At 39.4% G+C, this 25,413-nt stretch overlaps 1 protein-coding gene across 2 annotated transcripts; it reads right to left on the bottom strand.

Moving 5' to 3' along the window:
* Positions 1-483: 483 nt before the first annotated feature.
* LOC104602899 (LEAF RUST 10 DISEASE-RESISTANCE LOCUS RECEPTOR-LIKE PROTEIN KINASE-like 2.4) lies at positions 484-11,795 on the bottom strand. 2 transcript variants are annotated; one of them, XM_088904214.1, is made up of 3 exons: positions 10,347-11,795; positions 2,335-2,361; positions 484-1,745 (listed from the first exon to the last, which is right to left on the bottom strand). In XM_088904214.1, the coding sequence occupies exons 1-3, from the start codon at positions 11,164-11,166 to the stop codon at positions 658-660; spliced, it is 1,935 nt and encodes a 644-aa protein (XP_088760340.1). In that variant the 5' UTR covers positions 11,167-11,795; the 3' UTR covers positions 484-657. The 2 variants fall into 2 exon arrangements, with proteins under 2 accessions (XP_088760340.1, XP_010265057.1); XM_010266755.3 differs by having other exon boundaries at positions 2,335-2,364.
* Between the last annotated feature and the right edge of the window lie 13,618 nt (positions 11,796-25,413).

The following is a 25,413-nucleotide window of genomic DNA, read 5'->3' on the forward strand; positions in this document are numbered from 1 at the left end:
TGATTAGTCTACTTATTAGAACAGAAGATAACCACATGCAAACAGATGACGCCTGGATGCATGGCTAGATGCATGTCCAATAGCTTGACTTCGATGTGCAAAGAGTAAATGGATCTTAATTGTGCATTGGCTTTCTACTGAGTGAAACCGATTGACCTGCTATCTATTAAGGGCAGTAATTAAGTTTTAGGATAAAAATGGGCTTCAATATCAAATTCAAAAGACACGTACCTATTCTCCTCTCACAATAGTGCTTACAATGTATGATGGGGGAGGGACAACTGCAATGCCAACTTGCTGTTAATGGGTTGGATATACAGCTTTTTAACCGACATCACATCTCCGCCCCACAACGTCTCACAGCACATCCCTGCTCTGTACTGAAAACATCTCCTGATGATAATATCAGTTTCGATGATGTCATCATCAGGAGATGGCATTGTGGGGCAGTGATATGAACTCTTTTTAAACAGTTAGTATTAATATAATCAGTTTTTCTTTTTCCCAAACCAAACCAAAAAAATAAAAGACCTTTTTGTTCTGGTTCCAAACAGAGTAATTTTGTTCTATACCGTTGCTGAATAAAAGGAAAATGATCTCACGACGCTTTTCCTCCATAGAAAGAACAAATCTCCTGTCTCCATATGATCTCCATTTTTATGTGGTGGAAGAACCTGCTGGAGACCTTGGTGGAGAATATATGAATGGCTTGGGTGGAATTTGCAAGGATTCTACGCTTCCTTCCAGCATCTCTACCACCTTATTCATAGGTGGCCGATTGGCAGGATCTGTCTGTATGCACCACAACCCCACTAAAATCAATTTCCTAGCAATTTTTGCTTCCTCTTCTCCTATATTCATAACCCCACAAAGCCCTAAATCCTTTTCCAATACAACCTGCTTATAGATCCAGTGTGGAAAATATATTTCACTTGTACGATCAACTCCTGCATCAATATTTTTTCTTCCCCCAACCATTTCTAGAACCATCATTCCATAGCTATAGACATCTGATTTGTGTGAAACTCCCCCAAAATTTCTAGAGAAAACTTCTGGTGCAATGTACCCAACGGTCCCTCTGGCACCTACCATTGATATAATACTCTCCTTTCTAAGACATAGCTTTGCAAGGCCGAAGTCTGAGATTTTTGGACAAAAATCTTGGTCTAAAAGAATGTTATGTGGCTTTATGTCAAAATGCACAATTCGTGTTTTACAACCACGGTGTAAATACTCCAGCCCCTGAGCAATGCCAACTGCAATTTGGTATCGTCTATACATCCCTAGATGAGGATGAGTCTCAACTACAACTGTCTCACCATATATGAACTTTTCAAGTGATCCGTTCTGCATGAATTCATAGATGAGTGCTCTTTTCGGTCCTTCTATACAGTATCCGAGAAGGGTGACAATATTAACATGAGATGTCCTACTAATGCTTGCAACTTCATTAATGAATTCTTCTCCAGTACCTTTGAATTCGCATAAGACCTTCACAGCGACTAGACGTCCATCAATTAGCTCTCCTTTGAACACACCACCATAACCTCCTTGTCCAATTTTATCTTTGAAGCAGTTGGTCATTTTCTTGACATCTGAATACTTATATCTTGTTGGAGCTAAAGAACCAAAATCCTTTAATAACTCTTCCACCTTCTGGTCATTCTTTGTGGATGAGTTCCTTCTTATACAATAGAACATTGATAGTATTGCCACAAGAGTGAAAGTTCCGGCAAATGATGCAACTGTAGCCAAAAGCTGAGGTGTTAAAATATGGTAGGGAAGAAGATGCTATAAAGAGTATTTATTGATGCGTTCCTTACTATGATTCAAAGTATTGAAGTGTTCCTTACCCTATTCGTGTATTGGTTTGCAGGGCCACTGAAATGATAAAGGTTCAAAATATCAATACATCCGATAAGCTGGTAGAGATATATCAGTTGTTTTGAGACCTTGAAACACCCCTGTAGGGGCGTATTGGGAAGCCCCAAATATAATACATATCAACTGATATGGCCTGATACATATCGATATTTTGAACCTTAATTTATAGGGTTTCAAAATCTTAAAACATTATAACCCTTCCTAACATTTTTTATCATTGAAATATAAGATTGAAAAATTAAAAAAAAATTGTGTATCTCACGATTGATACGCAATTTTTACTTATATTAGGTATCAATACTTTGAACCATGCATGGACAGAATTAACTTAAAAAATGGTTTATTTTAATACTCATTAATTCAACATTTTCCTAAAAGTTGAACAAGAAAGTTTTGTAAGCAGTAGGTGAAAATGGTAATTAGAAGTAAATAACTTGCAAAAAGCATTACCTATGGCAACCTTCAATTTTGAACCACCTACTGCACAACACCAAAAAAAAAGTCAGAAAATTCAAAAATCATTACCAACTACATTAGTCTAAATAACAAATTGCTAAAATGATCACATAACGCACCTTTCCCATTCGTTTTTGTTAGTTATATAAAAAAAAAACAGAGAAGACCTTAAACCTTTTTTAATATTAATCAACTCGTTGTTGCAAAATGGTCCAACGGATCAATTTATGCTTATAATGCATGGTCTGCATAATGACTTTTCTTAAATATAAATATTCTCAGAAAAGTTGATGTTTAGGACATATTCAAAAGGATGGTGTGCATGTGGGAGATGAGTCAGTTCTGATTTCCTGCTAACCTTTTCCTCCTCTCCTCTCTACTAATCCACTCAAATCAAGCCACTTGTCCCTGTCTGTCCAACCTCCAAACAAATGTCCAACAAAGTTTATTATGGATTAAATAACTTTTGGGAAAATAGATTCCTACAGGTTGGCTAGTAGTCCATTGGTGAGTTGAGTTCTTTTTTTTTTATAAGTCCATTGGTGAGTTGAGTTCTTTTTTTTTATAAGTCCATTGGTGAGTTGATTAGTCACTAGTTCGATGAAAGAAAGCAGAGCAGAAAGAGTCGATCAGTCTAGCTCAGTCTGAGTCCACTAGCTTTGAAGGTGTTTCAGAAGTTTTTGACAATCTCTTATCAAGAAGTGACGAGAGAGGTAGCACCGGATGGCCGACCTTATTCCCTTACCATAGAAAAATTTGGTGAATTGCTTGTTCAAGAGCATTTTTCTTCTTTGACGTGAGAGATGAAGTCAAAGGGTTGCAATCTTAACTGGAATGGATGCAATGCTTCTTAAAAGATGCAGAAACGAGGCAGCAAAAAGGCGAAAGAATCTGCAACTGGGTTCGGGAAATCGGGGGTGTTGCTTATGAGGTGCAGAATGTTATTGATACCTACGTGCAAGGGGAGAAGGAAACGACAGAGCTTCACCCAGAATTGCTTTGGCATGGTCAGCAAGGGGAAAGATCTATACAAGTTAAGAAAGCAGATAAAAAAAATACAGAAGAAGATTGGTGAAATTTCTCGTAATCGTGAAACTTATGGCACCAAAGATATCGGCGAAACAAGCACAGTGATGAGCTCTTCAATTGATATGCAAAATCTATTGAGACGGACCTATTCGCACGATGTGGAAGATGATGTTACTGGCTTGGAGGAAGATACAGAGAAATTAGTGTCGTTGTATGAGGGGAGAGCTATCTTCTCTGCAAGTGCATTCAACAGTATTAGCAAGCATCACATGCTTCTACAAAAATATTTTGTTTATTTTCCTTCGTCTTATTTATTGTGTTCGTTTTACTTTTCTTAGTTTTTATATATATAAATAAAATATTACAAGATATAGCAGGAAATAACCAACCGGTTGGTTATTAGGTTGATTGAAACAAATAACCAACCGGTGTAGTTACATAGTATCGCTCCCTCACTTCCTTATCAAAAACCAACAACAGTAGTGGATAGTCATCTCCGAGAAGTGAGAACTCAGAAGCTGGCCATATTGAATCTTTCCGTGTTTTCCGAGTTTTAATCTCGTACGGAAAGATGCACGTCTGCCAAATGGTCTTTGGGTTGTCCAGATCTTATGTCAAAAGCTCAATGCGTCTATTGACTATCAGAGCTACGAGAAGATCTTTTCAAAAAGACTTACCAAACGGGCCCTATATTATTAATGGTTTGTTGAACCCAGGAAAATAGAAACTCCTTCCCTTACGCTTTAGAAATGGACTAAAAGTAACAGTTTGCACAACCTCTTGAAGAATCTCTAGGTTTTTTGGCAATTGCATCTTCATCAAACATTGACGAAAAATACTGAATGTCTATTTTATCTTTCATTGAAAATCTAATTAAGGAATGGAATAAGACAATATCCGAATCAATTCGTTTTGAATTCAACCAGTTAATATTTTAAGTAATTAGTAAATATATAAAATAAATATTTTATTTATATAAATATATAAATATATAAATTATTTATATAACTTAATTGTTATATATATATAAATTATATAAAACATTTAAATATTTTATATAAGAATTAAATAATCAACCAAATTTGGATATTTATCGAATCGAATTAGGTTATATCCGAATTCAATTGATTAAATAGTCAAATTATCCGAATTCGATTCGATTATGTTGAGTCTCAAATTTGAAATTAGACTTTCAAATACCATTGACACCCCTATGTATTTATGTAGTAATCTATACAGTTGATCATAAATGTCTGATTTTTGCAATCTATATGATTAAATAAATTGAAACAAAAGGCATCTTGCAATTGAATATTAACCAATAAATAATAATTTTAACAAAAATGCTAATAAAATAATTAAAAAAATAAAATTATTATTTTATTGATAAAAATATTCAAAAAACAAATTATTGCAAGACAAACATAACATCAAATTATTTATGCAAACCAAAAAAAAAAAAAACAAAGACACTATTGTAGGACAAACATAACATCAAAATATTGGTCTATTGGATCCCATACTAATTGGTGGAAAAGAGATTTCAGTGGTGGAGAAGAGCTTCAACATTACCATTGTAGGGTAAAGAGAAATGTGTGATGTATCTTATCAATGAGTAGGAGAGACAAATTGTCAAAACACTGGGGACCAAACTCAGTCACAAGATAAATGAGTGGACGAGATTTTACGTTTTGAACGATGTTGGTCCACTATATATTGGAGACTAGTCCCATCCACAAAAAACCAAACGCCAGCCATCTTGTGGTGTGAATCAAAACAGGCCATCCATGAGATGAGCACGGTAGGGAACACCAACTTAATTAAATCTATGAAAGGAAGTAACAACAGAATTTAGGTCATGTCCGTTTGCCAATATTTAGCGGGGTGGTAATTGACCACGATCCCCACGTTCTGCCGCTATATTAGGTCTCACAAGAAGAGAAGTTTCTTGGAGGATGGTAAACAATTTATCATGTGCCAATAACGCTCTTTCCCACACCTCTTTCTTTATCCAGGTAACTTATATTGCACAAGAACACTCGAGTTGTATTAATTTGGGCAAGTTTTAATTAGTAAACACTTGCCCGGATAAACTCATTTACCCATGTAAGTGAAAATAAATAGAGCTTTAACAAAAACAATGGGTAGGGTGTAGCCGAGATTTTTTTATGAGGGGGGCTAAAACCTAAAATGGGTTAGGGGGCAGGGGGAAGAGTAAATATTGATGGCCATTGGGGGGCCAACTATACAACATTCATTTTTTCTACCCATGAGGGACATAATTGTTGTTTTCCCATGTTTCCTACCCATGAGAGAGGGAGAGAGATGCGAGCCAAAGTTCAAAAGCTTGAGTTTGACTTCAAATGTGTAAATGTGGAAGGCCACCATGAGAGATCTGATTCTCTTTTTGTTAAGACATCAAGACTGAAACAATAGATAGAGGGTTTGGTACATAGGTAGCTTATGTTTGTACCATTTTCATTAACATTTATTGAATCCTATTCTTAACTAAAATACCCTTGCTTTTGAATTTGGTCCATCTTTAATTATGACTGTATATAATGTAATTTGAACTGCTACATTTCTTCTTATTCACTTCCTTCACATTAAGTCTTATATTTAGGGTATTAATTATGGTTTTAAAAGGCCATTAAGGCACTGACTGAAAAGGCTTAGCCTCGATAGCCTTTCTCTCCATTACCAAGGCTTAAGCCTTGAGTTGTTAGAGGACTAAGCCTTTAAGCCTTTAGCCTTGTGATGTGCAAAGCCTGAGGCTTAATTTTGGGGCTAGGACAACTAAAAGAATTAAGAGATTTACCCTTTTAATAAAATTACATGCAGGAGTCATGCACCTTTTAAATTGCATTCAGTACTCCTCTGCCAGAAAAACCACATTCAGTAACTAGGGGTGTTCATTATATGGTTCAAACTATCAAACCACACCAAACCAAACTGAAATGGGCAGTTTGGTCTAGTCTGGCCTTAAAAACGGACTACACTGTAAATCACATTATTAATAATATATTTACGAATATATATATATATATATATATATGTATATATATATATAATATAAGATATATTTGTAAACCAACACACACATGTAATTAACATTAAAACATATTCCATAACTCTTAACTATTTAAGTATTTCATACATTGTTGTTGTTTGTTTCAAATTTTAACTTGCAATGTAATGTTCAAGGAGCTGTCTATGTTCTAGAAATTATGAATGTAATTTATATGATAGTAATAGGTAGTGTTAACATTTCAATTTGATATTTGAATTATAATTGTTATTTATGTAACAATGCAATTAATTTGAGCTTTTTAATTAGACTAAGCCTAATAGAATAGCCCAAATTGTATAAACCAAACCAAAAGCGGTTTAATCTGGTTTGATTTCTATACTAAAATGATTTATTTCAATCTGTAATTTACCCCCCGTGAACACCCCTAAAATACAAAATCAAATATTACAAAGCTCTTGAGATCCTCAAAAGCTACAAAAATTAGAGATCAACATATACACAGAATTAATGAGTTACAGATAACAAGAAACGACCTAATAAAAATTAGATCACATTGATAACAACAGTATAATAGTCATAGTTTCCTCAAATAAGTGGAAGTCTAAAGAGTGGTCCTTTAAAGGGTGCAGATTGATAATTTCAACTAGATGGGCTCACGGTTGGCCAGAAATTAAGAAATGCTCCATCCAACCCAATCCAAGTTGGACCCGTACCTTGCCACGGATAAAGGTTGTGAGGAAAACAGACATGATTTCACATGAAACTTAAAACCTCCAACACCCAAATCCTCTCTTTTGGCAATTCACCAAATTAACCTGTCAACACTATTAAGTGGGTGTTTGGTATCGTGGTATTATGTGTGTGGTGTGGTATTTGGATCGAGTCTTATCCATTGGTTTTGGATTTGGTTCAAATCAAACTAATAACATTAATAAATGAAACTAAAAATAATCAAAATATATATTTCGTTATATAAACGACTTTAATATTGTATATCATAAATAAATTGAAAATAATATCTATGAGACTTGAATCTATGATGCTTTAGAAAATACAGAACATTTAAACCAACTAGACTAATAAATAGATACAAATTTAAGGTAAATATTTAAATATTGTCAAAGTATGATCATATGGAATCAGGTAGGGACGGATCCATATTCGATCCAACTATGGTCACCTTTTAATTGGATTGCGTTTGAATTTGCATTCAATTAAACAAATAACATGTGCAAGCGCAGCTCCACATGCTGTTTTGGAAGAAGAGAATCGTCAACCCCCACAGGCCACAGCACCTAATTAGTGCTTAGGTTGGTCTGGTATTGCCAGGCTATAAATTTCTGTAAATGATCTGTTTCATCTATTAGAATATAGAATGGAACTTATGGGTTTGCTGAAATTCTAGAATAGACTGAACGTAGAATGAGTTGAAAGAGATGACATGGGTGTAGTTGTACTAGCTACTACTGGTCACTAAAAACTATATTTTGGATCTTATGCTGCAAACTGCAGTTGGGTTTTCAAGATATATAGAACAGCTCAATATGATTCTAGTAGATATTTATTTGCTTACTAATTAACCAACCCTCTGCAAATTAATGACTTGACGAAGATGGAGAGAGAACAATAGGCATTGATTATGCAAAAGAATTATTATGTGAAAAATTGTGTTAACAAGTTTTCTATCCTTTTATTCACTCACAAGAATTAATGATTAACGGGAGACTAGCTAGCGATCAAAGAAATTGAAGGTAACTCTGGCGTTCGAAAAAAGAAGCGTACCTTTGCTAGGAGGTGGTAGAGGAGGAGGACACGCCTTACTTGGATTTGGGTAAGGGCGGTCAGGGCAAAAGCAAGTAAATCCGTTCAAATACCCACATCTCCCACCGGAACCAATACACTGCGAGCACAGGCGGTCGTTCTCGTTTCCACCGGTATAATCCACCTCGAAACCATTTCTCAGAATCGTCTGCAAAATTGATTCATTGGCAATGACTACTGTTGTAGAGGCGTAGCTTATCGGGAGAACCGGTATCAGGACGCTAGTGCACAACGTAGATAATGGGATTTGACTGGGTGTGCTCGGGGTGGATTCCGTCCAAGGGTAAACATCGCCGGAATTGATATGAAACCCAATTCATTGTAATTTACACATTTCTAAAGAAAATTTCAAGGCCCAGTTTGTTTTTCGGTAAGTTACTTATCCGGGTAAATGTAATTACTTAGGTAAGTTTTTCCTGAAAAACACTTATCCGGAAAGTTATTTACCCACCAAGGAGATGGATACCACTTAAGGTTCAAAATACTGATATGCCCAATACGTCGGTATGGGCGTATCAGGCGAATCAATACTATTTTTTTTTTTTTTTTTTGAAACCAGTTCAAGGGGGCCGGTTTAGGGCTCCTCCATCCCTTGAACCAATCAGACCCCCGATACACTCACCATAGGGGCGTATCGGAGGTGTCTTGGAATGATACGTATCGATCGATACGTGTCAGTACTTTGAACCTTGATACCACATACTCAGATAAGTGATACCCAAGAAAATAAACTTTTCCTCGTTCCCACATAAATCTGAAAAAAGAACATAAAATTCTTAGTCAATGAAAACCAAAGTCCCATTGACTAATTACCCCCCTGCCCCAAGACTCACCAACCAAACCAACAAGTAGTAGTAGGTTATCCCCATGATAATTGAAGTCCTTTTACTACATTCTTTTCCTTTGCCAAACGACTACAACCAGTGACTGTCATGCTGCTCAATGAACTTCCTTTCCGGTCAAGCCATTGCAACCTCAAGGGAATGTTTTGTTAGGGCTAGCATACTTGTTATGAATGGGAGCAAATTATATTAGATCCAACGGCTCCAAGCCCCCAATACCAACTGTCCGGTTCCAATCCTTCTACTCGGTCAAAACCCGATGAGTGAAGCCCAACTATATCCGGTTTCAATCGCTCACATACAAGTCGTCATCAACAAATTGGATGTATAGTAAGTAGAATCTTCACTCATGTAGGAGAGATGAGTGAAGCCCATCTTGGGCCCAGCATTTGAAACTTCAAAGCCAAGCAAGCCCAACCAATATCATGTTATTGGGATAACACGTCAAGCTTGATAAAACTGAAGCCCATCCCCATTTAAGCAGAAGTTTGAACATAACGTCCAGCTCACTTTTACAGAATAGGATCTAGCTCGGGGCCACAGGTTCAGGTTCAGAGTGGTCAGGGCAATGGAGATTCTAGGCTAGCCCAGCTGTAAGCACCAGTACGTAAGGTCTTCTGAGAAGCATTTAATTATAAGACAAAGAGGTCATCTAATAACAGCTGCTCAAGTGGATCAAATAGAAGGAATGTAGTGGGAAGAGGGGTGAAAATATATAATAATCATAATACCTCAAGACTGAACTCTGAAGTAGTCCTTCCTTCATGAAAACGACTGCATGAGGAAAAATTTGGGATTGACATGCACATCTCAACATATATACCACAAAGTCTTACTGACATTGACATTTCTCCTAATATCCATATCACCCATCCAAATAACTAATTTGCCATCCACACGTTCCTCGGTTCAGATTCCAGATGAAGCCAAGCCGTGTCTTGTCGTCTTGTCTTACCAACTACAATTCTACAAATTAATAGCTAGATTGAAACCCCCGAGGATGTTTGGAATTGGTCACTGCAATTACTTTATTCTGAACAATGAGGGAATGGTCATTTCTTCTCTCTTTTATTGGGATTTAGGAATGAAAACTCATTCCTACTGATTTCAATTTTCATTTCCATTCATATCTGAACCAAATAGATTATGAAAATACACCGTTCGGATTCCAATTCCAATTCTAACTATAAACTAAACCAAAGGGACCCTAATTTTAATCAAATTAATTAAATATTAATTAAGCATGCCTACCGCTGCAATAAGTGATTGAAGGAAAGTGGTACCTGAACAAGATTTTGCGGAGGATCCATGGCGGCAAAAGCAAGTTGCACGATTCAAAGTGGAGTTATATCCGCACTGTCCACTGGATTGCCAACATTCTGTGCAGGAAGCGTCGCTTAGATTCCACCCCAACTGGAAACCTTGCCTTATAACTTGGCTGAGGTTCGACTCTATATTGTTTACAAGCATCTCCGTGGGTATTGGAGGAACTGGGAGAGATACTCCTGCTTTGCAACTCCAACGAAATACTCCACTAGAACTACTGTAGTCCTCGTGTATTGGAACCTGATCGATGATATAGAGAACCTCAGTTGGATCTCCATTGTAGGGGCAACTGACTTTGGCCGGAATTTTATCATACGGATACCCCTGCCCCCCTGACCCTAACGAGCACCCGTAGAACAAATTCATGTACAGATCACTCGGAATAGAAGTGAAAGGGGTGAAATTGAGGCTGGTGTTTACAGGTTGCGTTTTACAAATGCCGTCGTCCAACACATCCACTCGGGCGACCTTTAGAATTCGATTCCTGGTATCGATCTGCAAAACGCGGTAACTTTGTGACATGATCTCAATGGAAGTTAGGTTGTTGTTTCCGCATACCAGCCTGAATTCCGGAGGGCCACAATAACTGGGTCGACCATCTCCCCAGAAAGGGTAGCCGACTCCTTGGACGTTTCCACAGTCGAAAGTGCGATTGCAGTTTAAGTATTGTGGATCATCACCGCATAAAGCTGATGGAACCTCAATGGAGAGGAAGACGATAGCTGTAAACAGGAAGAGCGCTAGCAGGGAAGATGGGAGGAATACGTGAGGCTGCATTGGGCGAAGTTGAGAGTGAAAGATCAAGTATGGATTGTGAGGCTAAAGCAACAAACTATCTCTTAAGAGGGAACAAGAGATGGAATGAGGCAGAGGAATCTCTCGAAAGTCTAGAGCACTGAGGTAACCTCTCACTCTCAGTACATGAAATTCTTTGACAAAAGTAAATTAAGTTGGCAAAGTAAAGCAAAGACTATACATCTGCACTATTCAAAGATTTCATATATGGTGGTTCACCTCTAAAAGTATAAATTTTGAAACAAAATCAGTGATCCCGAAGTAGTTAGAAATAAAATGTAGAACAGGGGAAGTGGTTCACAAAGGAAAATATTAAAATGGAAAACAGGGGAAGTGAAAAGAGAGACGTTACCTACCAACTGAAGTCCAAATGGGTTTTAACTTGTAAAAGACGCAATTATGGGAGAAATAACAAGTGAAGAAAAAGGACGGTGGACCTACTATCCCACCAGCAACGGGGTCTTTGTGCGAGGAAGATTGAGTCATTCGAACAGAGTAACCTAATTACTGTTATGCTACACAATGTGCTCATACTCCGATTTAAGTTAAAAATCAAGGCCTGTTCATGTATGGTGATGGGCCTAGTAATATATATATATATAACAAAGGTGTTTGGTACGTAGCAAGCTTATGATATTTATGTTCAACTGCACTAGCCCCCAATTTCAACTATTCCATCACTGAGTTGAACGCTTTACCAAATAACAGCATCTTTGACTCTTAGCTCCGGGGCTCATTTATTTAATGTGTTTCACTTCCGTTTCTTTTAGAGGAGAGGGATTGGCTCAAGCTCGACCCACCCATAGAAAGCGAGCGGGATCATAGTGCTGCCTTAGCCCTTAGCCTTACCCATGGGCCATCAGCGCCAGACCACAAGCAAAATAACATTAGCATTTAGCATTAATGAGAAGTGATTTGGCCCGATCTAATGAGTAAGGACATGTGGATGTGGCCTGCTAGTCAGACGACAGATCAGTGTGTGGTGCATCGATATTAGATCGCAGGACCTCGAGAGCTTGGTCCCCTAGGCATAAGAGCACTTCAGCACTAGAGCACCTTGGTATCCACACACGTCGAGGTGTTACGTAACCAAACTTAGAAGGTCACCAATTATCTCAGAACCTCCCAGGATCACGTCGCGTAACCGTAGGCTTTATCTTCTCCTCGTCCGAACCGAAGGGAAACGATAAACCTCATTTATTGACACGTTACTCTCCAACCAAAGCGGAACGGATCCTAACGTCATGGGCCGAAGATTCTGGGAACCTTTCGAGAGACCTACGGCATCTCATCTATATAAGGGCATCAACCCCCAAGACTCAGGTACACGCAATTATTTGCTCACTAGCATTCTAGCACTCAAGTATTCGACTCGCAACCATAATACAGTACTAACTTAAGCATTGGAGCGACCTCGCCGGGTTAGCCACCCCGGGTTGTCTGATCCTCTATCTTGCAGTTGGTCCAACTAGCCACACGACTAAGATCCAGGTCATCTTCCAGCTAGGAGTTTCCATATCACACACTATCAATTGGCGCCGTCTGTGGGAATCGATCGAAAAGTCAATACTACATTTCATCAACTGCCACACTCTTTTTCATGGCATCTTCCAGCAACACCGGTAAGGGCATTGACATGAATGCCACCAGGGGGCAAGATCATCAAATGTCACTCCCTCAAGGCCCCTTAGTGACTATCGGGCAGTTTACCATTCCCCTGACTGCTTCAAGGATCCCCTCTCCGTCAGTGCCTCAGACAACCCAACAGATAAATGTCCCATTGCCCCAAATGAACACCACCTTTTTAGAGCCTTCCGTGATCCCTCATGGGGTCGGGCGTTCTCAGTTCGACGACATCGTTCAGAGCGTCAGGATGATGCAGATCCAGATGCAGCAGATCCACCAATTCCAATAGTTCCAATAGTATTATTTCTACCAACAATACCAATAGTAGTTTCTGCCACTACAACCAAGCCAATAGCATATTCCACCACAGCACACAGGTTAGTTTCAAAGATAGAACCAGAGCCAAAATCAGCACAGGGTCCGTCAAGATGTCCGCCAATCTCCCCATCGGGGTGAGGGGACCTCGCAGGTACCGATCCCTCCCAGAGGTCAGACCCCACCTTGGGGCAGGACAAACGGACAGCACACTCCCCCAGTTTCTCAAAGGGGGAATCCAAAGGACATGCCCGAAGTCAGCTAGCCCGAGAGGAACAACCAACAGCAACTTTCGCAGTAGGAGAACAATGGATCACGACGCAATGATCGTCAGCTTGGGGCCCAAGGTGTGGGCTCAAGACGAGACTCCTCGGAACCCCGCAACAGCCAACACCTATCCACCTCGTGATAGTGTTGGGGAGTGAGAGTGGACCAGAATTGAGGTGCCTGACCATACAGAAGTCAGCAACACTAATACTGAGCCAGTAAAGAAGCAATAGCAGCAACGTCGCAAGACTCGCCATTCCTAGGTCAGGAACAGCCTGCCAGCGAAGAACAACCAACCGTTGGAACAAAGTAAGGAAAGGAAAGAAGTAAAGTCATTGGCTACACAAGTGGCTCCAGCTTTGTTGAGCCGGCAATCCCCCCTATCACCCGAGCTACTAGCAATCCCAATGCAGAAAGATTTCAAGGTACCTCCGTTGGACAAGTACGATGGATCCTACGACCCCAGTGATCATGTAGATACGTTCCAGTCTCAAATGCATCTCGTCAGGGCAGATGAAGCATGTATGTGTGTGGCTTTTTCCACCACCTTCAAAGGGTTAGCTCGGGCTTGGTACAGGAACCTCGCGCTAGGCTCCATCAGAAGTTGGAGACAGTTCGTAGACAAGTTCACAGCCCACTTCATCACTAGTAAGAAGTGCCCGAAGTTACAAGAGAGCCTTCTAAACGTGGTACAGAGGGAACACGAGTCAATTCGGAGCTACATCAAACGTTTCAATGAAACGTGCTTACAAATACCGAAACTTGACCCAATAGTACGCCTCACCGCAGCTCGGAAAGGAGTCACGCACAAGAAGTTTAGGTGGTACGTCAGAGTGAATCAGTCGAAGACCATTACAAAGTTTCTCGCGTTAGCCGAGAGACCATTACAAAGTTTAGGTGGTACAAGGAGTTTAGGTGGTATGTCAGAGCACCTCGGCACCAGAGCACCTCAGTACCCAGACACGCCGAGATGTTATGTAACCGAACTTAGAAGGTCGCCAATTATCTCTAAATCTCCCAAGATCACGTCACATAACCATATGCCTTATCTTCTCCCCGTCCGAATCAGAGGGAAATGATAAATCTCATTAATTGACATGTTACTCTCCTACCAAAACGGAACGAATCCTAACGTCACGGGCCAAAGATTCTGGGAACGTTTCGAGAGACCTACAACATCTCAGTTATATAAGGGCCTCAACCCCCAAGACTCAGGTATGCGCAATTATTTGCTCACTAGCATTCTAACACTCAAGTGTCCAGCTCGCAATCATAATACAGTATTGATTTAAGCATCAGAACGACCTCGCCGAGTTAACCACCCCGGGTTCTTTGATCCTCTATCTTGCAGTTTCGTTCAGCTCATTACACGACTAAGGTCTAGGTCATCTTCCAGCTAGGAACTAAGGAAAAACAAATAATGGCAAAATAAAAAAGAAAGAAGATCAAAGGAAGTGGCCAATCCCATTCTGTAATGGCATCTCATGAGGGTAGAATGGGTTTGGGAAATGCACACCAGGCCCAGGCAACGAAGATCCTATAAGTCGGTCACCAACAAGTCTTTAATTTTCCTTAACGTTGGTCTATAACCCTAATGTCATGCCCACTGTCCTGTCTATATGTAAATTTACTAGCCAAAGCGGAAGTTTTCTATAGCCTTTTACGGTGTTCTCCAAATGACTGAAGTGCTCTAGAAGCTTTGTAATGGGTTTAATTGCTTAACACATGTCTAGATTGTGTAATTGAGCAACTTTCCAGTGTTCTCGCATCACTATAATGGGTCTTTAGGCTTGTATAAAGGCCCGTAAGCCCAGTCCGGGCCTGTATAAAGGTTAGGCTTGAACTTGCAATCCAGGCCAAGCCGGGCCCAAACCTAAGCTTAAGCCCTTATCATTAGTACAAAACCTGAGCCAAGCCCGATTCAGCTTGGCCATTTCATATGAACAGTAACGAGAAGTGGCCATTCAACGGTTGCATGCATGAGGACAGAATGGGATTGAAATGCGCTCCAGGCCCAGTGCAACGAAAACGCCGGAAAGTCGCCAACAAATCTTTAAAGCTTGTCTGACGGTGACAGTATAGTAATTCTATACTGTAATACTTTCCATGACCAACTGTGTTTTATCGAGATAGAAACATTTTGATTTTGATAGAAAACCAAATTTTCTTAAAATCTTTCCCCATATTTCTGGTTCTCTTTTGTTTTCTATTAAATCAAACACAACCTTTACCATCTATCCAATTATGAAAAAACTAATTACGGCCCATTCATTTTTCAGGAAACCATGTGTCTGGGGTAAGTGAAAAAGTCTTTCTTAAGTTAATCAATGATCTATTTAATTACCAAAAAAAAATCAGTGATCTATTTTATTAACCACAAGTGGGATTGGTGATCTATTTAATTTGGTTTGTATTTAAAAAAGTTAAAACGGAATCGGATAAAAAGCAAGTTTTGATCTAAATCCCATGTTTTCAAATCCAATTATATTTTAGATCAGATTCGGATACAAGTTTCCATATGATATAATTAATCCATTTGCAGCCTTATGTGAAATATAAGGGCCTCTAAATAATAAAAATTGCATTATTCATCCTAACTTTATTTAATAATGTTAATACAATAACCACTTTAAAAGGAAATATTTAATAATGTTAATATGAATTTAATGATTTAGTTAATTCTGTTTTAGAAATGCTAGTTTTGTGTGTTTAAGATTTTATATACTTAAGCCTATAATACATGTGAAATCAGTTGAACAATTGAGACAGAGGTTCAGTTTGGAAAGAATACAAACATATAGAAAATAATACAAAATACAATTAAGGTTCTGCACACTCTACATATATATATATATATATATATATTTGTATTTGTATTTGTATCCTTTTCGAAACTGAGCGAGAAGGACTCAAATCTATGATTATGGTCCTTCGGGCTGAAACCGGGGTTAGGCTCACAACGAATTTATGAACCAAATTAATTAACCGGCCGGGCTTAGGTTGACCATATCTATGTAGAAGTTCAAATTTATGTTTGCTTTCTTATTGCGGTTGCACAACAATACGTAAATACGTAAATACGTTTTCCTATTAAAATAGTTGTGGTAACTTCTCCAAAAAAGGCTCAGTAAACGTGGTTCAATCAATGCTGAATCCCTCCCGAACAGGCCCTGAGTAGTGACTATAAACCATAATATATAACGTATCAAGAAGGTTGGCAATCAGTCTGCTTTGTACAGTCTTGACTCTTGATTGTGATGGGTCTTTGTACAGTTGGCTTTGTACAGTCTTGACTCTTGATTGTGAGGGCTTATGAAGACAAAATTAGGAGATCAAAACCTACACATCCATAATACATAGGAAATGGAAGGCAATGCCTTTTTCTTCTGTCATCCTTCTGTTTGATTAAATGCTCATCCTTCAATTTCAAATGGATATCTTGTTTCTCTGTTCTACTTGGGGAAAAGATATGAGAAAACTAAGAAGGGGATAATAACTAAGACATAACTGATAAAGGGCCGAAAAATAGTTAAGTAAAAGAAAAGGAAAGTCTAACAAGATATTATACACCTTCCTAATTCAGAGGATATTATACACTTTCCTAATTGTACTTTCCTATCATACACCTTCCTAATTTAAGGGATATTATTCACTTTCCTATTACTCCCCCTCAAGTTGGAGCATGAGGGTCTGAAATGCCCAACTTGCAAAGGAGAAATTGAAATTGTCGCTTGCCAAGACCTTTAGTGAACAAATCCGCTAACTGTAAATGTGATGGAAGGTAACGTAGTAAAATTTCGCAAGAAAGCAGCTTCTCATGTACAAAATGGCAATCTACTTCGATGTGTTTGGTCATCTCATGGAAAACGGGATTGCTTGCAATGTGTAAAGCTGCATTGTTGTCACAGAAAAGACTAGTGGCTCCTGACTACGGTGTTAATAATTCACTCAATAGTCTCCGCAACCAGACTACTTCACTAGTAGCCATGGCCATGGCTCTATATTCTGCTTCTACCGAGGATCTAGACATTGTGGGCCATTTCTTGCTCCTCCAAAGAATAGGAGAAGAACCAAGTTGGAAGTACAAGCCTGTTACTGATTTTTTGGTCAAAGGGCAACTTGCCCAATCTGCATTGCAGTATCCTCGCAATACTATATCATTCTCACCATTTAGCAATATACCTTGCCTTGGGCATCCTTTGAGATATCTCAGAACGCGTACCAGGCCATTCCAATGTTCAACTCGGGGTTGTTGGATGAACTGGCTAAGTACATGCACAACATAAGTAATGTCGGGTCTCGTGATTGTCAAGTACAATAGTCGTCCCACCAATCTTCGGTACTGATTTGGATCAGAATGAAAACTCCCATTAGCGTACCCCAAATGATGATTTTGCTCAATTGGGGTGTCTACGGGTTTGCACCCAATCAGTCCAGTTTCTTTCAAAATGTCTAGAACAAACTTGCGTTGATTCAAAAACAATCCAGTGGTGGACCGAGCTACTTATATTCCAAGGAAATATTTCAAATTTCCTAAGTCCTTTATCTTGAAACAATTGTTGAGATACGCTTTGAACTCTGCACACGTTTCTGAACTGTTCCCAGCTAGTATAATGTCATCAACATACACCAAGAGACCAAGAAAGATGTTTCCCTTTCTGTATATGAAGAGAATGCTTTCCGCAGTGGATTGCCTGAAACCATACTTACGCAAGGATGCTGTCAACTTTGCGAACCAGTTTCTAGAGGCCTGTTTTAGGCCGTATAGAGATTTTTGTAGCCTGTATATTGCATTTGGTTTTTCGGAGCTGAAACCTGGTGGGAGCTTCATGTAAATTTCTTCTTTGAGGTCATCATGCAAAAACGCATTGTTTACGTCCATTTGATGAAGTTCCCATCCCTTTGCTACTGCCACTGCTAAAAAAACACGAATAGATACATGCTTTGTTATTGGAGCGAAAGTTTCTGTGTAATCCTCTCCCCATCTCTGAGTGAAGCCTTGCACAACTAATCTTGCCTTGAAACATTCAATGCTTCCATCGGATTTGTACTTAACTTTGTAGACCCATTTGCATCCGGCCACTTTCTTCCCTGGAGGCAAACTCACAATTTCCTATGTTTTGTCTTCTTCCAGGGCTTTAACTTCTTTGTCCATTGCCTTAATCCATCGTTCATCTTTGACTATCTGTGTATAACTGGTTGGTTCATCATGAGAATCGATGGCCGCTAAGAAAGCTTTATGAGTTGGACTAAATTTACCATAGCAAATGTAGTGTGTTAGAGAATGGGCCTTACTTGCGGCCGCCTATCGGACTGAGTTCACGTTGGATGGCGGTAATAATGTGTCACACACATAGTCTCTTAAATATCCAAGCCATTTTCTTTCTCGTTGAGGTCGCTCCTGTCGCGGAACAGATTGCTCATTTTCGTCTCTTTGTGGTGTGCTCACTGTAGCTTGGTTAGACGCACCTGTTCCTTGATGTTCTTTTGAATTTGTTTTCTCATCAGTTGTGTGGATGCCTTCCTCATTTGCACCTATATGCTGGTTGTCATTAGCCCCAACAAGACTCCTCTTATCCCAAAATGGCTCGTTTTCATCTTCCACAATCACGTGCTCCTCCTCACTTGGAAGTCGTTCTCCTCTAACTGTCTCATTGTTGCTGAAAGGAAAGACTTCCTCATAGAAATGTACACCTCGGGATGTAAACATATCTCCCTTCTCCAAATTATATATTTTCCATCCTTTCTTTCCATATGGGAAACCAGCGAAAGTACACTTCTCGGCACGTTCTCCAAACTTATCATTTCCAATGCCTTGCCTTTTGGCATACGCAAGGCACCCAAAAACCTTAATGTGAGAGTAATTGGGTATTTTTCCAAACAACACTTCAAATGGTGTGCGGCCACCTAGTACGTTGCTTGGAGTGTAGTTAATTAGGTGAACTGGTGCCATAACACACTCCCCCCAAAACTTCAAAGGTAAATTGGCTTGAAAGCGTAAAGCTCTTGCCACATTGAGGATGTGTTGGTGCTTCCTTTCTACTCTCCCGTTTTGTTGTGGTGTCCCAACGTAGGATGTTTGATGAATGATTCCTTGGCTGAGGAAAAATTCGTTGAGTCCCTAAGAATTCAGTTTCATTGTCCTAGATGTCCTAGACGCTTGTGCCACAAATCCTTTGTATTCTTCTTGGCGGTCATTGCATGAGCACTATGTGTGTTTCGCAAATAATATAGGCCATCCTTGAGATCACCCAGTCCAATCAGCGTCCGCCGGGTGGGGTCCTGTATTACACAAACATTCAAATAGTAAGTAATAGCACAACCCATATCTTCACTTAACTTTCTTGAAGATATCAAATTACATTTAAAATCTGGAACATAAAGAACATCTTTCAATTTGATATGTCTGTTAATCATGATGTCCCCTATTTTATTTACTTTCAAAGAATCTCCATTTGGAATGACGACTCTTTCATCTCTTCTAGCCTCTCGAACATTCTCAAAGGCTTTAAGATTACTAGAAACATGGTGTGACACACCACTATCAATAATCCAACTTGATAGGTGAACCAAGGAAAATTTCTTACCAGACAGTGCATCATGGATCATGTTTTCTGAGTCACCTGTACCCAATAGAGACATTAAACGATCAAGTTGGGCTTGCGTGAGGGACGGCATCTGTACAGTGTTGTTTGATGCTCCCACTTCTTCAGTGACAGCACCTGTTCGGCCTTGGATGGCATTGGCCGTAGCTCCTTTGCCTCCGCGATTTCCATTGCCTTGTCCTCGACCACGGCCTGCTTTACCTCCGTTTCGATTCTTCCAGTGTTCCGGGTACCCGATGATTTCAAAACAGCGGGATTTGTCATGTCCAGGTCTCTTGCAGTGAGTACAAACTATGGGTAGATCAGCAGAGTCTCGCCCTTCTCTTGTTTAACCCCTTTGCTCTAATTTACCTTGGCTTGCAAAAGCAGCAGCTTGCAAAAGCCCTACCTTCAATTGTAATTCTTCTCTTGATATCATGGCAAAGCAGCGAGTGAGTGAAGGCAGTGGGTCCATGCTTATGATGTTTGATCTAACAGTACCATATCGATCATCAAGGCCCATTAAAAATTTATAGACCTTTTCATTCTCTCTTTCTTCCAATATATTGATCAACGTTTTGCACGTCGATCCGCATACACAAGTGTTGGTTTTAGTATACTGATCTAACTGATCCCATATTCCCTTTAGTTTAGCATAGTAATCTGTGACACTTAGTGACCTTTGCCTGAATTCATTTAATTCTCCTTTCAATTGATATATTCGGGGACCATGTCCTTGATGATATCTTTGTTGGAGTTCAATCCACAACTCTCTAGCATCATCAAAGGAAATTATAGTGTTTTGTATGCTTTTGTCGACACAATTAAAGATCCATGAAACAACCATAGCATTGCATTTATCCCAAGCATTTTTGTCAACGTCATCCGCCTTATTTCTCTCTAGAGTCCCATCAATGAAACTCAATTTGTTTTTAGATTTTAGAGCTCTTTGAAAGGCCCTTTCCCAAATATGATAGTTTTCTCCATTAAGAATGATTTGGCTTAAAAGCATACCTGGACTATCAGACGAGCTCAGATAATACATAGACGTGGGATCACTGATCGATGGAATCTTGGAAGAGGTGGATGAGCTGCTGCCAGTCATTGCTTCAGATAAGAGGTTACTCGAGATACGGCTGGATTGAAGGAGTGGTTCGGCACACACCGAATCTCACTGTTACGAGTCACACGACTCCTCTTCTTCGATGGGCACACGCCCTCTGAACGGATCAGTGGTGAAACTCACCACGGCTCTGATACCATGGGAAAGACAGAACTGATAAAATTATAAGACCATAAGAAAGAGATAACCGAAGATAGCAGAAGGAGAAGAACTTTTAGTGGGAGAAAAACTCTTTCTCATTAAAAACATGTACAAGAAGGGCCGAAGGCCACAATATATATACAAGTTATGGGCAGAAAAATAGTAAGTAAAAGAAAAGAAAAGTCTAACAAGATATTATACACCTTCCTAATTCAGAGGATATTATACACTTTCCTAATTGTACTTTCCTATCATACACCTTCCTAATTTAAGGGATATTATTCACTTTCCTATTAAGATACAAAGTGATAACCAAGAAATTATCGTGTTGTAAATTATTTTATCGGGGAAGACAGAGACCCAAGTGGCCAAGTCTCTCCGTCTGTGGCACTCTCAGTCTCATCTCATAGCTATATTTCTTCGTCTATGGGTTTTCTTTTTGCATTCCCTTTGAGCACGGAAATGTATAGCGTACAAAGGAAGGAGGTTGCTTTAATGTGCCATTGCTTCCCGTCGGTTCTTTTCTTGACGTTTCGAACCAGTAGAAAAGCCAACGATTTCTTCGTGGACTTTTCCTACGTCCATTGTTTGATTTGATTGGATATTACATAGTGGTGGTGAGTGTGAAGACTGGTCTTACTAGTCAACGGAGAAGGTGAGTAGGAAACTTACTCAACCTGCTAGGATGCTAGCCCGGTGACTCCGAAGTCTGAACTACAACGAATGAGAATGAGAGAGCCCCCTGCGAAGGAGAAAGATCTTACCAAGTTCAATCCATTTTTGGTGATAATAACACAATTGTGATGCGTGATTCCTCCCTCCATCGCAGCTTGGAATTTGGCTTATGTGATGACATAAAGAATTTCCCATCATCCACTTTCAATTCTCCCTCCTTTAGAGTAATAAGCCCCAATATTACTTTGTTAAGTTGCAAACGTGAAGATCATTATCATCATCAGTTTCAGCCCCTACAACTCCCTGGGTTTCATCAGTACCCACATTGCCGAGACCATGATCTATTCTTCGGAAATTACAAATCGGAAGAGAGTCTGCAGTCTATTCGAGATAGATGTTCGGTCTACCAAATTCCAGTGCGTGAACGACTGGATGGGGATGACCTGCTCCTGCCTCACTTGGAGGCCGGGTTTTCTCTTCAATGGGAATTCCCCCCGCAATGTAACAAGTGTGACAGGAAAGAACTCCGTTGTGTTAGACAACATCAAAATGGAACCTTGACATGTCCAAGTTCAACTACAGGTACAAAAGCACTCTGCCTCTGGTCTTATGGCAGAGTCAAGCCAAACCCAAAGAGACCCCCCTCTCTCATCTCAATCGGTTCATCCGTAACTCCCTTCAGACTTTCATGAGATTTCCCACTTCATCCTTGGTGTCAGGATCTAACGTTCTCCGTTCAGAGTAACGGTACGTTTTCCTTTCGCTTATTCTTGTTCTTCTTCGTCTTACCGATGGAAACAGTTTTTGCGTTGACCCAAAATTCGGAACTTGCAAGCCTCAAATCTGCGGGAACCCAGGTTTTGAGCTTTCCTGCCCCAACCTTGTTCACTAGTAGGGACGACCATAACACAATATTTTGCTTCAGCTGAGGACCTGCTTGTTGGCCTTCCAAGAAAGTATGAATTGCCATGAGCCCGAACATCTAAATCATTGGAGGCAGAAAAGAAAATGCCACATCCAGGCTCCCCCTTGATGCAAAGGGATGATTTGTTTGGCAGCATCCATGTGTTCTTCACATGGGAAATTTAATCAGCACTTCGGAAGCTTAGCTCTAGCCTGGTGATGGTTAGATACACAAGTCAACCTACTAGGCGTCAATATTGGGCTGGGTCTTCCAATAATGGGCTAGACATGTTGACAAATTGCCATTGTTGCACCATGGGATGGGAAATAGATTTACAATCAATCATGTAGGCTTCTGTAATGATGTGAATGGCATACTTGTGTTGACAAACAAAAATGTCAGAAGAATTTCTAATGATTTCAAGACCCAAGAAGTACCTAAGGGGCCCAAGATCTTTGAGCTAAAAACAACTGTCAAGGTAGGTTTTGACTTTAGTGATACAGCTAGGGTCATTACTTGTGATCACCATGTCGTCTACATAGATGAGGGCAGCAAGGAACGAGCCATCTTGAGAGGATGTGAACAGTGAATAATCAGCCATGGACTAATAAAATCCAACATTCTTGAGAGCAGTAACAAAGTTCTCAATACAGCATCGTGTGGCCTGTTTAAGGCCATATAAAGACTTCTGAAGCCTATAAATCTTGTTTTTGTCATGCTTTGGAAACTCTAGCAGAATGGACATGTAGACCTTCTTAGCCAAATCACCATATAGAAAGGCATTATGAACATCAAAATCAAATTGATGAAGTTTCCACCCTCAAATTGCAGCAATAGAGAGAAGGCATCCTAGGGTAACTAACTTAGCTAGAGGAGCATGAGTGTCATGATAATAATACCCCTTAACCTGAGTATACCCTTTGGCAATGAAACAAGCTTTATATCGTTCAATAAAACCATAGGCATTGTACTAGATCCAAGTGCATGTAGAATCAAACGTCTGGGATCTTTGTCTGTCTTACCTGCATGCAAAGAGAATAGTAGCAGCTTCACAGTATAGGATCTGAGACATCAACCTCTCAAACAATGTGCAAGAAAGAATAACTTAATCTGATTAGATCTAAAGCTGAGAGGATAATTTTCCTTTCTTAGTAAAGAGCCTATCTCAATGTGTTGAAGCACTTGGGAGAGATCCCTTATATAGTTGCTTCTCCAATGTTAAGTTCCTTGACATTAGGAACAAAAGTTAACAGAATAACCAATTGAGATAAGTATTCCTTAACATTATAATTTATGCTCCATCAAATTTGAGACAAGTGTCTCAAGTTGACTAAGGATCTAACCACTTGGTCATCCAGTCTACACTGGGTCAAATGGATATCCATTGACCCAATAAGAGTTGGAATATGGATCCAAATAATCCAACAACATTGGTATCTCCATGCATGAAAATGTTTTCAAATAAGCAATCAAATAAATTTGTTTTTTATAGAAATAAATAAATAGGTAATTATTTAAAATGAATGATTGTGTGTGAGAGTGTTGTATGGAGATGACCATCAACTATCAACCATCAACATGTGGCTTGTCACATGGCCATTGGACATTCCAACATGTTGAGGATTAAACAAGGGCCTATGGCCACTCTACCATCATCTCCCACTTGGCTAGTTAGGCCCGAGATGAATGGGTGCCAACCAACCCCATTGCTTCAACGTGCCTTGCATAATCTGTAATTGCAATGGGTTTAGTCAAAGGGTCAGCAATCATATCTTTTGTAGGCACATATTCCACCAGGATCTCACTCCATTGGTAGACATCATACAAATACTGGTAATGAAGATATATTTGTAATTGCAGCTTGGTTGTCATTGAAGATCTTCACAGCTCCTATTGGCACATTAGGAATTCGGAGTTCTTCCAAGAATCTCCAAATCTAAACTATTTCAGATGCTGCGGAGCTACAAGAGATGAACTCAGCTTCCATGGTGAATTTGGCTACACAAGTTTGTTTCTTGCTTATCCATGAGACAACACCTCCTCCTAAGACGAATAAGTACCTAATTGTGGATTTTCTATCATTCGGATCACCTGCAAAATCAGCATCACAATAACCTAGTAACCTCTAGGTCATTTGCATAATAGGTTAATTTGAAGTGTTTTGTTAATTGCAAATATCTAAATATTCTTTTAACAGTCTTCCAATGTATTTTACCTGGGTTACTTTGGTATCTACTAACAAGACCTACTGCATATGAGATATCTGGTCATGTGCAAAGCATGCCATACATCAAGCTACCAATAGCTTGAGCATAGGGTCTATACTTCATTTTCTCTATTTCTTCATCATTAATGGGAGTCATATCTCTACTTAATTTGGTTCATTTACAAATTGGAGTTTCAACACCATTATAATCTTTCATATTGACTTTCTTTAGGATTTTCTCTAAGTAATGCTCTTGTGAAAGAATCAAGGTTTTAGTGTTCCTGTCTCTTTCTATTTTAATTCCAAGTACATAACTTGCATCACCCATTCTTTCATTTCAAAGTTGGTTTTTAACCAATCTTTGGTGTCATTAATCATAGATACATCA

Source organism: Nelumbo nucifera, chromosome 4 (genome assembly GCF_055504915.1).
Source record: "Nelumbo nucifera cultivar China Antique chromosome 4, China Antique-T2T, whole genome shotgun sequence".
NCBI classification, from domain to species: domain Eukaryota; kingdom Viridiplantae; phylum Streptophyta; class Magnoliopsida; order Proteales; family Nelumbonaceae; genus Nelumbo; species Nelumbo nucifera.

Bases quoted from the DNA above. Each gene is read 5' to 3' on its own strand.
- LOC104602899 (XM_010266755.3), bottom strand. From the start codon at position 11,166: ATGCAGCCTCACGTATTCCTCCCATCTTCCCTGCTAGCGCTCTTCCTG. The intron at 2,365-10,346 runs GTACCACTTTCC...GGTGTTGTGCAG, and splicing joins CTCCGCAAAATCTTGTTCAG to TAGGTGGTTCAAAATTGAAG. The intron at 1,746-2,334 runs GTAATGCTTTTT...TTTTGGCTACAG, and splicing joins AAAATTGAAGGTTGCCATAG to TTGCATCATTTGCCGGAACT.